General features: G+C 35.5%; 1 protein-coding gene across 1 annotated transcript; it reads right to left on the bottom strand.

Annotated features, from left to right (window-relative positions):
• Positions 1–450: 450 nt before the first annotated feature.
• LOC134533098 (mitochondrial import inner membrane translocase subunit TIM44) lies at positions 451–12,832 on the bottom strand. The gene is made up of 6 exons (XM_063370341.1): positions 12,735–12,832; positions 11,567–11,695; positions 10,571–10,734; positions 9,767–9,900; positions 7,642–7,915; positions 451–4,861 (listed from the first exon to the last, which is right to left on the bottom strand). The coding sequence occupies exons 1-6, from the start codon at positions 12,735–12,737 to the stop codon at positions 4,222–4,224; spliced, it is 1,344 nt and encodes a 447-aa protein (XP_063226411.1). The 5' UTR covers positions 12,738–12,832; the 3' UTR covers positions 451–4,221.
• Positions 12,833–12,848: the final 16 nt, after the last annotated feature.

Here is a 12,848-nt window from a genome sequence, read left to right on the forward strand (position 1 = left end):
TAGGCGGGACCCTTAAAGGGGCTCTAAACCCTTATAGGCATTGACTGGGACCTCGTAATTTTAATTCAAACAGTCTTGGATCCAACACATCAGAGGCCTTGATGAATTAGTAATTTTGCCAAATAATTTAACACCACTATAATATTGATAAACTACCCAAGAAAATTGCATAAATAGTACAATCGTGTTAAAAAAAATTGTAATGAAAGTATAGAAAGAAAACTTGTTTACTGAAAGGTACCCGTGAAACATAACCTGTCAGAAAACAGGAATAACTGTTCTGAGATGAAAAACTGAGCAAACTAAAAATGCTGGAAGCACCTGGTGGCCTAGGCCAACAGCCCGAAAACAAATCTGAACATGAGCTGCTGGATTAGTGCCAGATTACTAAAGAAATTATTTTATAGTTTTATTTTTAGGCAATTAATTTTTTTTAAAAAACAAGTGATTTTATAATTGTTTTTATTCTTGTAAGTTTTTTGTTAACACACACAACACTAAAATGATATTAGATACATAGTTGACTAAAATATTATAATTATAACAATAAATTTTTTTGTAATACGATTATCCTGGACAGAATTACTCGAGACTAAAAATAAATCAATTACGTGTTTCGAATAATGTACCATTGGCAGTAAGATAAAAATGAGTACATTAATAGGAGATGCAATTTGTAATATAAAATTAATTTTTTCATATACATTTTGATGCAAACTGCATATTAAACATTCACTGAACTTAATATTTCAAAAGATAATATTTAGGTTTTATTGTAATTCAATGTAAAATCTTTTCCCTACAGATTACAGAATAAGGAGAACTGTAGAATGCTGGGTTAAAGACTCTTTCGCTGGACCTGGATGTTGGAATATACCCATTATCCTTGCCATAACTGACTTAAAAAAAAAATCACATCAATGCATTTGAAACTGTCCAGTTTGACACCTCCACTTTAAAGATTTTGTTCAGTATGTAGAAGGCAGGGTGCAGACATGTGTGTGCTGACAGATAAGGCACAACACTCCAAATTAAAGTACCCTATTGTAAAACAGGTTTTCTTCATGTCTTATGGAGAGGGATGGACAAACAAAGTTATGCAGAGGCATCATGCATACCTTGCCTGCCTTGCTAGGAAAGAGATGGTGTTTTAATACTTTTAATGCAAGCAGAGTTCAATACACATTTTTAAATAGGTATTTTTTTTTTTGGTACCATAAACAAACAATACAAACCCTATAATGCTATAATTAATCACTGATTTATTGGTATCTGACTTAAGTTATTCTGAAGGTGATATGTTCAATCTAAAAAAGAGAATACACCTATCCCTCACTTAGCACGTCTTCAGAATGCGTGAATTCATTTAGCGCAATGTTAATTTTACTGCCCCAGTCTTGAATAGCAGGTCTGTAAATTTCAGTTAGCACGAAATCTCCACAGGCAAAAAAAAAAGTCTGGCACGATGCCACGAAACCTGTTTCAACTTCTGTAAACAACAGATGTGCTGTGGAATACAGTTAGCCAGGCAAGGGGGGAAGAGATGGTCACGCAGGTCTGACTACACTATCGGCTGTTGTACAAATATCAACTATGGTAAGTTAAATTGCGGCTATGGCGTGTAAAGGACGACATTTTTTTACGTCCACGCGTATGCCACTGTGCCGTACCGTTGTCGCCTGGCCACAAACCGGGCCGTGAACTCAGTCTAGCCAGTGGCAAGGAAATCACACAAACAAAAGCAACATCTGACCATTCAGCTGCCGGTAACTACGTGCTTGATCACTCATAATGCATCGTGTTGAAGTATTTGAGACAAAACTAGAAGTACCTATTACGGCCGCGCAGATTGACATGAAGGCCACGCTTATGTTGGTCGCACTTTAGTTTTAAGCAAGTCAAATGTGCACACAATTTTCTTTTGAAGACATTTTTAAACATTATAACCTTTATCTGTTAGTCTGTGATGCCGTGGTGTACCGTTTATAAAAATGTAGCCACCGCTAGTTGGCATCATTCATGTTTGGCTATGTTACTTCCCGTATAGAGTGCACAAACGTAGTCAAATATCGATATTGATATCTCGCCGATTGCATGCAATGCGTGCTCTCTATCTTGTGCCGATTTTACTACATTTGATAGCCCGCACTCTTTCGTGGTGTGTACTACGACAATAGTTATGCGTTATTTCAGGTTCGCATTTGGGTCACAGATGATGTTTTTCTATTTAAAGTTGAAGAAAGGTTTTTGTTGCATGACTTATTAATTTAAATAGTTTGGCGTGCTTTTTTATACTCTACTTTAAAAAAAACATAGGTACTTTCCATGATTGGGTTATGTTTTTATGAATAACCTTTCCTAACAAAAATTTTTTCCCCACATAAAAATCGCACCCCTACTTTTGTAACTTGATCTTATTATAATTTGTGCGAGATTATGCGATAGGACACGATAAGCACTTTAATTTTTTAAAAATTAAAATGTAATTATCCGAACAGTAATATTGGTTTCACTGTCAGTAAAGGATGGTTTGGCAAGATATGCGATGTGAGTTGAAGGTCATGCCCGGGCGGGCAAGTCAGCCAGCAGACTGACGATAAAGTATATAACCATGTATCTTCCGTTACGCGGTGTCGTATTTGTCATACAAAGTGCAATAGGAGGCATATCAAGATTAATGGTGTGACATATTTATCATTGAGTGTTATTCTACGCAATTTTGGAACACATTACATAAATTAGCCTTGCTATTTATGGAAACTAATCCTTCAGAATACGCGATTTTGAATAACATGAGCATTTTTAGGAACTAATTAGTAGTGTAAGTGAGGGATAGGTGTTTAATATATGGATTGAACATGTGGGTCCACCATCTTTGTCACACTTTTACGTTCATAAACTTCCATTCCTTTTTCACGAAATTACTCCTACCAAATGCTGTATACACATCAAAAATTGAACACTCTACATGTTAGGTGCAGCCTGAAGCAGATTATTTTTTTGCCATCACCACAGAAGTTTTTAGGTGGAGTTAACAAGGAGAAGTTGGTATTTAACCCCACCACCCTTCCCAAATGACTGCCTCTGCAATGAGTTTACATTTTCATGTAACCAACTCATGGAATATTGTAAATTGGCCTAAGTCAATATTAATTTTTTTCATGCAGTGGTCTGTTCAAAAACTTCAGTAAAATTAGATATGTTGTAAGTCTCTCAAAAATAAAATGAGGCAGTGAATAAGAGTATTAGGTAGTTACACAACCAAATCATTGAAGTATGGAAAAATAATTTTAAAATTAAGTTTTAATTTATACACATTCTTTACTTTTAGATGTAAAAAAAAAGATATTAACAGGAAGATTTTAAAGCTTAGGTAGCAAATAATAAAAATCTTTTATATATAAAAAAGTCAAAACATTCAGGACCAAGCCTTTGGAAAAGGTCTTCTATAAATTTATGCTATTGGTAACATTTTGTAATCTATGTGCAGTTTAAAACTGACCACCTGTAGGCTTGTAATTTAATATTACCTGTGCCTGCAGTTCATGACATACTTTGAAAATTAAGCATACGTTTCTATCATCGGCACACTCAATTGTATTATTTTCTGCAGAATGCTTAAGTCTAGTACACATAGACATCTTATGTGAGTAGAATGGTAAATACCCTTATCCAAAAAATAACTTTTAGCAAACTAGTGTTAAAGAAATAATTCTATTAGCTACCATACAAGGGCTATATGTAGCTAGTTCTTTCTGTAAATATCTTTAGCTATTAAGGCCACTATAAACAAACAAAACTATACCTATTCATAATGGCCCTACAAAATAAATCTTAAATTTCATTTTTTCATTGATACATTTCTAAACCAACTTTCTTTTTTTCCCCACAATCATTAAACACACATTAAATGGGATGAATTATAATTAGTACAAAAGAATAAAATGATATTTTTTATAAAATTGGAAAAAAATATTGAAGCAGTAAAACCTTTGAAAGTTGATTTTTGTACTTTAAGATGTAGTATTTATTAAATAAAGTTTACTACAAAAGCAAACTTACCACTTAAAATTGTAACCTGTACATTTTTTTACATTATTTAATGCTGCTTTATCACTTTTAACATTCACCTTTGCGAAAAAGAAAGATGCCCATGTGTACCAGGTTCTAGTGAAATATACATGTATGTAATAATATGTACATCGACAATAATTTATTTTTTCAAACTAACTGTTCGGTGCTGCTAGCAGAGAGATCCAAAAGCTTCCACGCTGCTCTCGGGTTCAGTTCCGTCATGTCCCGGCACAGAACCCACACGTAGTTGACCCGCAGCACTTTCTCCGGGTCGCCCTCGACGACATTGCCCTTCGCGTCCCTCAGGCACATGATCTGCTGCGACGTGAAATTGATGACCAGCACGGGCCCCTGGTCCATGATCTTGCCCATCATGAGGTCGACGTTGTCGATGTCGAGGACCTTGGAGTCGAAGCGGTACCCGGCCGCCCGGGCCTGGCGGATGGGCGCGGAGAAGACGTTGAACGGGCCCTCGTGGCACCAGTCCCGCAGGATGTCCAGGTCCCCGCGCACCATCGCCTCCAGGATGTTGGGGATGACGTCCGTCTCGCAATCCTTGATGAACTGTACTTTGTCGAAGCTCGGGTCCACCTTGCAGATCTCCGTCAGGGTCTGCGACAGGTCGGTCTTCTGGAACAGCCCGCCCATGATGTCCGACACCTTGTCCGTCAGCAGGCGCGACGCTCGGATCATCGGGTTGTCGCTTTCGTCGTATTTTATTTTCCAGTCCAACACTTTGTTCACGTACGGGTTATTGTCCTTAAAGTTCTGCCAGCTCTGATAAAACCTAGCAGTAAAAAAAAAAAAAATTAGATACTTAAAATCAATATTAATTATGAAACAGAAGTAAAAATATTTCATAAAAATATCTGCCAAGGATAAAATAGATTGAAACTATATTACTCATACACAGAAAGAAATGTACATACATAAAAAAAATTATTTGTAATTTTTAAAGTTCTTGCAAAGGGAAAGACTGATTTAAAATTGTATGATGCTAGTAATGGTGTATGTTAAAAAAAAAAATTAATTTAAAAATAATGTAGGCATCCCAGGTATTCTGGAATTTAATTAATATACAGAAGTACAGTAGAATCTCGTTATAAAGTACACCAATAAAGCCTCAACTTTTATACTTAGTAATGAAAGTACTTTATTCTGAAAGTTACCTTTAAAATGTAGTATTTTTGAATTTTTAAAAATAAAGTAGTAGGGGATCAAATGTTACATTAGCTTGGAAGCAAATATTTGTAAAACAACAAGAATTTAAAAAAAATTACTGAACTTAATACAGTAGCCTAAATTCTAGGCCTAAATATACAAAATTTATAGGTATCTGTCAAACACAAAATGACAAATGGGTTAAACTATTTTGCAGATATGTACATTTATTGGAATAGAATTCCCTCGTCATCTCCTAGGCGAAGTCTCTTGCAACCAGCAGATAAAGATGACTGTTCATACAGTTTAATAATTTTTTCGCGATCTTTTATTATTGTTGACAGTGTAGTGGGAACCAAACCAAACGACCGAGCCACATATCTATTTTTTCTGCCCTTGTCAACTTCTTTTATAATTTCCACATTTTCCTTCAAAGTAAACTGCTTGCGTTTCTTTTTATCTTTTTGGTCATCCATCCTGATTAAAATATTCATTCAACAATATTGTTTGCCTCATGCCACGTCAAACGTAAACAAACCTCTCATCCATAGATAACCATAGCTCCGCACTAGTAGCGCGCGTTGTGAGCATGGCTGTGCCAGGCAACATTCCGACCTTCATGGCAAAACAATTAAAGCGTGTCGGCCATGTTTTGACACCAAACAGTTCAAAAATTAACCTGCATAAATTAACATTATTGGATTTTCTATTTTGTATATAATTTAAAATATAATTTTTATTTAACGTTTGTGTCTGCGGTAATTGAAACTTATAAAACGTGCTCTATAAATAACCAAAAGATGGCGCAGCTAAAAACAATTGTCTTGAGGGGCGAGACAGCAATCGATTGTTTAGATCGTCTCGTGCATTAAAGTGGAGGACGATGAATGGCACGTTATACTGTACAATGATTCTACGAATCGTTGATACAATGTTTGTTTACATTTTATACTTAACGATTCTTGAAAGTGATAAAAATTAATCGTAATGTACATTTATATTAAAGAACCCCTGCGCAAAATCAATAACTATTATGTAAAATTTTCCTGATAACTGGAAAAGAATGGTCGTTGTATTGAAAATTAGGACACGTTTTTAACGTTAAAGTGAAATATTTTTACATTTTTTACATTGGTATTTTGAGCGGGAATTTAAAATCATACGTTGAACTGAAAGATACATTATTGTGAAGTACGTTGTAATGGAATTTCACTGTATGCAGTTAATCTACCTTGAACAATATCACAATGTGTGACCTAACAAAAGAGATTCCCGTTGGACTTGACTACGGGTGGCATTCTATATTTTCCATACCCCTATTAGGTCATTTGACTATTTGAAATAAAAAAAAATAAAAAAGGTGAGTGAGGTTTTTAGTACTTGCCAGAGAAGTGCAACCTCTTACCTCGGTAACCACCAAATTCAAGTGTTCTCATGTTGAAAATACACATATGTATATAATACAAAACTGTGATACAAAATTTAATGCAGATTTCTCTAAAATAATGCCAAGCATGATAAATATACGCCAATTGTGTTTTCAACGACATTTCTGCAAGAATTCACAGCTGAGCAGCTAAGCCAACTATTGAATCATTTGATTAGCAAACTGGAATTTAAAACTATACATATAATGAAACGGCTCTGATAAAAAAGACTTGAAAAAATATTAAACCCTGGCTTTAGACCTGATTTTCAACCAGGAATTTTATTAAAGTAGTGCTCATTTTGTTAAAATTCATTCAACATTTAATACTATAATGTTTCCCTTTGGCTTTGTAAACTTTTGGTTTGTGACATCTGCCACAGATGGCAGCACTCTGGTTACACTTCATTCCACGTGACTTCGGTCGCAATCATGAAATTACTCCTTACAAATGTTGTCTACCATGAGCTTGTGTGTTTGTGTGTGTGTGCGTGCGTGCCCTGGACCCAGGATCGGAGATGACCCCTCCCCCAATTTTACAGTCACGTGCTCCATTATAATTGCATGGTTATTTCTTACCTACACTCTTTTTAGAATGTTATTTAACCTGAAAATACATGGTAAAATTATGGTTACTATTTTATAAGTCCAAACTAAGCTTTATTTATAAAATTATTTTACTTTAAAATAACCACAGTGAGTATATATATTTATTTCACACACTGAGATAAAAAAGGGAGGGGGGGGGGGGGCTGGGCCCGGGCCCTGGACCCAGGGGTCCACCCAGCCACACCCTTGTGGGGGCCATGACAACTACATTTTCTAAAGCTAATCAAATAACACAACCAATACAAGATTTCATAACCAAATTTTTTTTAAAAAAATTTCAATTAGTTGTAAATTTACAAAAAAAAGTGCAATAAAATAAAATTAAAAAAATTTAATAACTATAACTTAAGATTGCAAAGAGGACTGCTTACCTGGAATCTTTGTGCAGCTCGACGCCGGTTGCCTCCTGGTTGGGTTCGATCACCCTGTTGTCTGCGACTGCGCACGTCTCGTTGCGCTTGCGCAGCTTGTCCGGGGCCTTGTACACAAACGCCTGCATGCTGCCCTCACCCAGCTCCTTCTTGACGGCCCTCGCGGTCTGCGACACCGTCTGGAAGGCCGCTGACCTGCCCAGCTGCTGGCCCTTCTCCGAGAGGGACTCGGCGGCGCCCCGGGCCGACTTCCCCAGCTCCTCCGTTATCTGACCTGCATCCACAGCCACATTGCGTACTTCAGTTGGCACAGCCCCACTTTTTTTATTAATTACAAAAAATAACCTCAACAATTTATTGTAAAGTTTCCATTAGGCTTGCAAATCCTGTTATTTTTCTTTAGTTCAAATCCATTACCAATTGGAATACTATTTTATAAATGTAATAATCCTTTACAGCATACTATATCTTATTTATTTTGGCTATAGTAATTATTAATTTTCCTACTAGAATTAGGAAAAAAAAATTAATATTATATCAAATGTAAGACATGCATTTACTACCATTTATTTACACCTACAACTTTAGAGATAAAAGTCAACAAAACTAAAAGAAATTTGTCAGTTTTCATATCTTTAGTTTTTACAATTATTTCCCTAATTTTTGCTATTTAATGAGCTGCAGAAGAGAATCAAAGTGAAACGTTTTGAGGAGTTAAAGATTTTGTTTTATTTAATGTGGGACAAAATTGTTGTGTGTGGGATAATGTACACCCAATGAAATACATATTTAGAACATTCAATGTTCCCAAATAGGTATGTAGTGAAAATAAATCTTTAAATTCACACTGCTAACAATGAGGTAGGCTATTTAGAAACATAAAATAAATATTATGCATGGCAAAAAAAAATTAAACACAGTTACCATTTTCTATGGAATCACCCAACAACAATTTATTCACCAAATTCTACTAATAATAAAATTGTTCAAGGCAAAAAGTCTATACATTGGATGAAAATATGATTAAAAAAAATAGCTATTTACATTATTGAGAAATCAAAAATATAGTTTTAAAAATTTTTGTTGTCAGTTTGTTCCAGCATCAATCGAAAACTACTTGGCGGATTTTGACGAACTTTTTATTATTAGAAAGGTCTTTGGCTAACTTAAAAGCTACATATAATTACAGAATTCTACCCCTAACGGAGTGAAATAAGGGTAAATATGGATTTAAGATGATTTATTATATCTCTGAATATAATCAAGCTAAAGAAATAATATTCGATACCAATATTAAACAAACAAAATCATCCCACCAAATATTTTAATTGTGTAAAACAACCCCTAAGTGGTGAAAAAAGGGTAAGTTAGTTTTAAAGTTTAATAATAATTTCTCTGAATTTATTTAAGCTTAATAAATGATATGGGATAATAATAAACACAAGAATATAAACAACAATTTTTATCTTTTGTGAAATTCAAGCCCTAAGGAGTGAAAATGGGGTAGCAATGTTTTCAAGTTTAATAATTATATTTGCAATTTTAATTAACATCATTGTAAATGTTAATAACAAAAAAAATTCTGCTACGACTCAATGATAATTTTGTAGTGTTCCTAATGTCCGCTAGTCAGGGCTGTTCATGCCAGTTTATGGCCTCACACACATCAGTCTCTCAAACGGCCACATCAAGGAGGGTCCCGAACTTGTTCATAAACCTACATAATGGAAAGCTATTTGGAGGCAACCTTCTCTCGCGCACCATTGTACCCATGGATCTGTAGCTGAAATGATCATGAATTCCAGCCTTTGTGTGCAAGGCCCAATAGTATATGACTTTATAACAAATCATAGCTTGTTCCAAACTGCATGCGAATTGTAAACAGTAAATCAGTAATATTTAAACAAATAAATTAATATTATTTCATTTTCTCAACAGGCAATATAAACTCATGGAGAAACAGATAAAAGCACAGTCAATATTTAATTGTATATATTTTGCTACTCCACAATGGAGTACCTGGGAAAGAAAAAAAAAACCATCATCACAGGTTCCAAAACCTTTCAACGAATCCTGAACCCATTAAGTTGCACTGTACATAGTCAAATACATACAAATAAAATACCTGCTTTCTTAGCAATGTCAGATTTGCTTACATCTTCTAATGCCTCGTGCATCTTTTCCTTGATGGAGCCCAGTTTTTCCTTCAACACCTCGGAACCTTTAGATGCTTCAGACTCCACAGTTTCAAACTTTTGCCTGAAACAGAATCCAGAAATAACTACAGCCTGCTGCAGGAAATCAGTAGTAAAACAAAAGGCCCAACCATGACATAAGCATGGACTGAAAAAAAAAAAAGTGAGGGAGTGAATTTATATTACTGCACAAGTGTGCAAGCAAAATCCTTGGTATCTGCCTCAAAAAATTGCAGTGGTTGAATCCAAGCACAAGCAGCAGAAATTACGATATGCTGCTTGATTTTTAACATTCAGTGCTTACAAACATCTGTTCCAGTGATTAAACATGAATATTAGATGAAAAGATGTTTTAAAGCAGTTTTAACATTCTGTACTTTTGAAGATGTGCTGATAGCAAATTTCAAATACATAACCAACATGGTTATGTCTTATGCTGTTACATGAGCAAAATGACATACTAAAGACATCAAAGTAACACATCACAAAACCAGTAGTAAAAAAGATCATTGCATTACTTAAGTTTTACTTACATAATAATACTTGAGTTGCATAGTGTATATGCATACTTAAAACAAGGTAAGTTTAAACTTCTGGTACGTATCCTATGATGCTGATTGGTCACGTGAAAGTGTCACATAGGTGTAGGCATCACAGTTTTTAGCCACGGAAAGTAGCTACTGGGCAGTGTATTTCTACATTCGCTACAAGGGCATACGGCACATGCACATTACCTAGCTTTCTTTAAGGCGTCCGACTGCTCGAGCTTCTGGGCTTCGTCCCTGAACTTCCTCAAGTTCTCTTTCATCTCTTTGTTCTTTGCAAACTCCTGCTTGATGTTCTCCACAAACTGGGTAAAGAAGTTGGGCTGACGCGCCGGCTTCGAGTACAGCCGCACCTGCAACACCAAGGCGCAAATCAACATTACTCAGTGGCAACCCTAGACAGCAGGGCTTTTTTTCTTTTATGAAGGCCCTGCCCGAGAACAATTTGAAAAATTTCCTGTTTCAAACAAAATTTTAAGCCAACCTGGAACTTAAATTTCGTCAATGATTTTACTAATTTATCTTTAGAAATGTTGATATTCTTTCCTGATAAATTATCTCTGGGTCAGTTTCGTAAATGCTTACAATCAAATTTCAGTGGAATTATGTAATTAAATGTGGAAATAAAATATCTGAGAGTTTTTCTAATACAAAATCGTGAACTGAAATTTGTACTAACCGCTTTATTTTATAAGCTGATGAAAATAAAAATTTCCTTTCCTCATTAATGTCTGCATTTTAAAAAGAAGAAATGAAAAGCACAGGCGTGTGGCCTCGCTAGACTTGGGGCCCTGGGTGATTGCCTGGCTGGCCCGACCCTGAAGCCGTATCGGTATCATGCTGACGCTCCAAGTACGTCATGAGCTTTGACAGCTGGTATGCTTCATTAAACTCGACAAAAAACGAATTATTACCTTAATTCTACAATCTTTGCAGGAACTGTACATTAAATCAAACTAAAAAGTGAGAATTAGCTATACTTATAGCTACGTTCTTGCTTACATAGCTAAACATTTTTATGTCAACTTAAAATAAACTGTCTACAAATATGATTAGGATTATCCAGTGAGGCGGATTAACGAGGACCGGATAAACAAGGTTTTACTACCACCATTGATCCTTGTCAGACACAAGAACATTTGAAATGTGATGTGATGCAGTTGGTAACAATGGTGCAGAACTCACCATTCTCCAGTTGTGGTTGACATGCAGGGCTGGCCTGAGTGGGCTCAGGTATGTCATGCAGCGAGGGTGCAGCGAACACAGTAGGTTCCATCCTATTCCTCCTGGCTTGTATATATATTTATTTCGAAACTGCAACAAAATAGCAAACAGCTTACAATGGGGGAGGAAGAGGGTGGGGGAGGATTAAATCCCTAAGGCCCGGGCACCAAGGGACCCAATTGAGTTTTAAGGTGTTTTTTTAACACATGATAGAAAGTCGAAATTAAATGTCTATCACTAACAGAATTAATTTGAAATCTTACAAGTTAGGCACATTTAAAGTTATGGCCACAGTAACTTTTACTTTTGTTTTTTTAAACTTTTAGAGCAACGTGTAAAAAAAAAGAGGTGTGCTTAAATTTTCCTAATGGTTTCACCATCACTTTGAGCCACCAAGTTGTGCCAGATTTCTATGAACACTTTATCTGTAGTGTGTTCTTCATGGTGCTTATCTGCTCTATCCATCACATACATACAAACAGCAGCTACAAAACTAAATGAGGGCAGTCCTCGAAATGAGACTTCCCATGCTCTTCACTAGAGGGGGAACAACATAGCTTGTAAGAATTTTACTGATGGTAACGAGTGGCTGTTTTTCCAGCTTGGTTAATCCTGAGCCATCTGTGATCTGGCTACCAAAAACTTTATGGGGGCTTACCAGTCCTCTCTCTATGCCATTATTTGCAGCCACAGAGCAACCTTCCTACTCCAGTATAGCAAACTCTCTGATTGCTTAACCAACTTTCTAATTACCTGTTATATTCTTACAAGTATTTATATCAACCTTGTATCACTAAACAACTCCCAACTCAAGTTTTTGATATATTCGAGATAAAGCACATCAATACTCAAGTCACAAAACTACCTGGGTCAAGTAGTTTATTTTGTACCAACTCAGGATAAAATCGAGAACTATATTACACATAACAGTATTATGCCCTAATATTTTATAGAATATCAAACCACACGTGTTTCTTATGCTTAATTTTTACATATAAGTAGCTAACATAACCTCTATCTGTAGTTCTACTCGATCCCTCAAAGAGAATAAACTATTTCTTAAAAAAAAAAAATACACATACACGCTCTAACGTAAATTTAAATTTGACATTTCGTAATTATAGCTTACCATTACAATGAGAAATGTAAAACGAATGATGAAACAGGAACACTTTTTTCGAAACCTGCTAGTAAAAACAAACAACCGTCGACGAGAAGGAACAATTGTGTAACGAAATGTAAA

The sequence above is a fragment of the Bacillus rossius genome, chromosome 6 (assembly GCF_032445375.1).
Source record: "Bacillus rossius redtenbacheri isolate Brsri chromosome 6, Brsri_v3, whole genome shotgun sequence".
Classification (NCBI taxonomy): domain Eukaryota; kingdom Metazoa; phylum Arthropoda; class Insecta; order Phasmatodea; family Bacillidae; genus Bacillus; species Bacillus rossius.

Coding starts and splice junctions, on each gene's coding strand:
- LOC134533098 (XM_063370341.1), bottom strand. Junction 10,735..11,566: donor TCAACCACAACTGGAGAATG/GTGAGTTCTGCA, acceptor TTGGTGTTGCAG/GTGCGGCTGTACTCGAAGCC. Junction 4,862..7,641: donor GAGCTGCACAAAGATTCCAG/GTAAGCAGTCCT, acceptor TTTTACTGCTAG/GTTTTATCAGAGCTGGCAGA.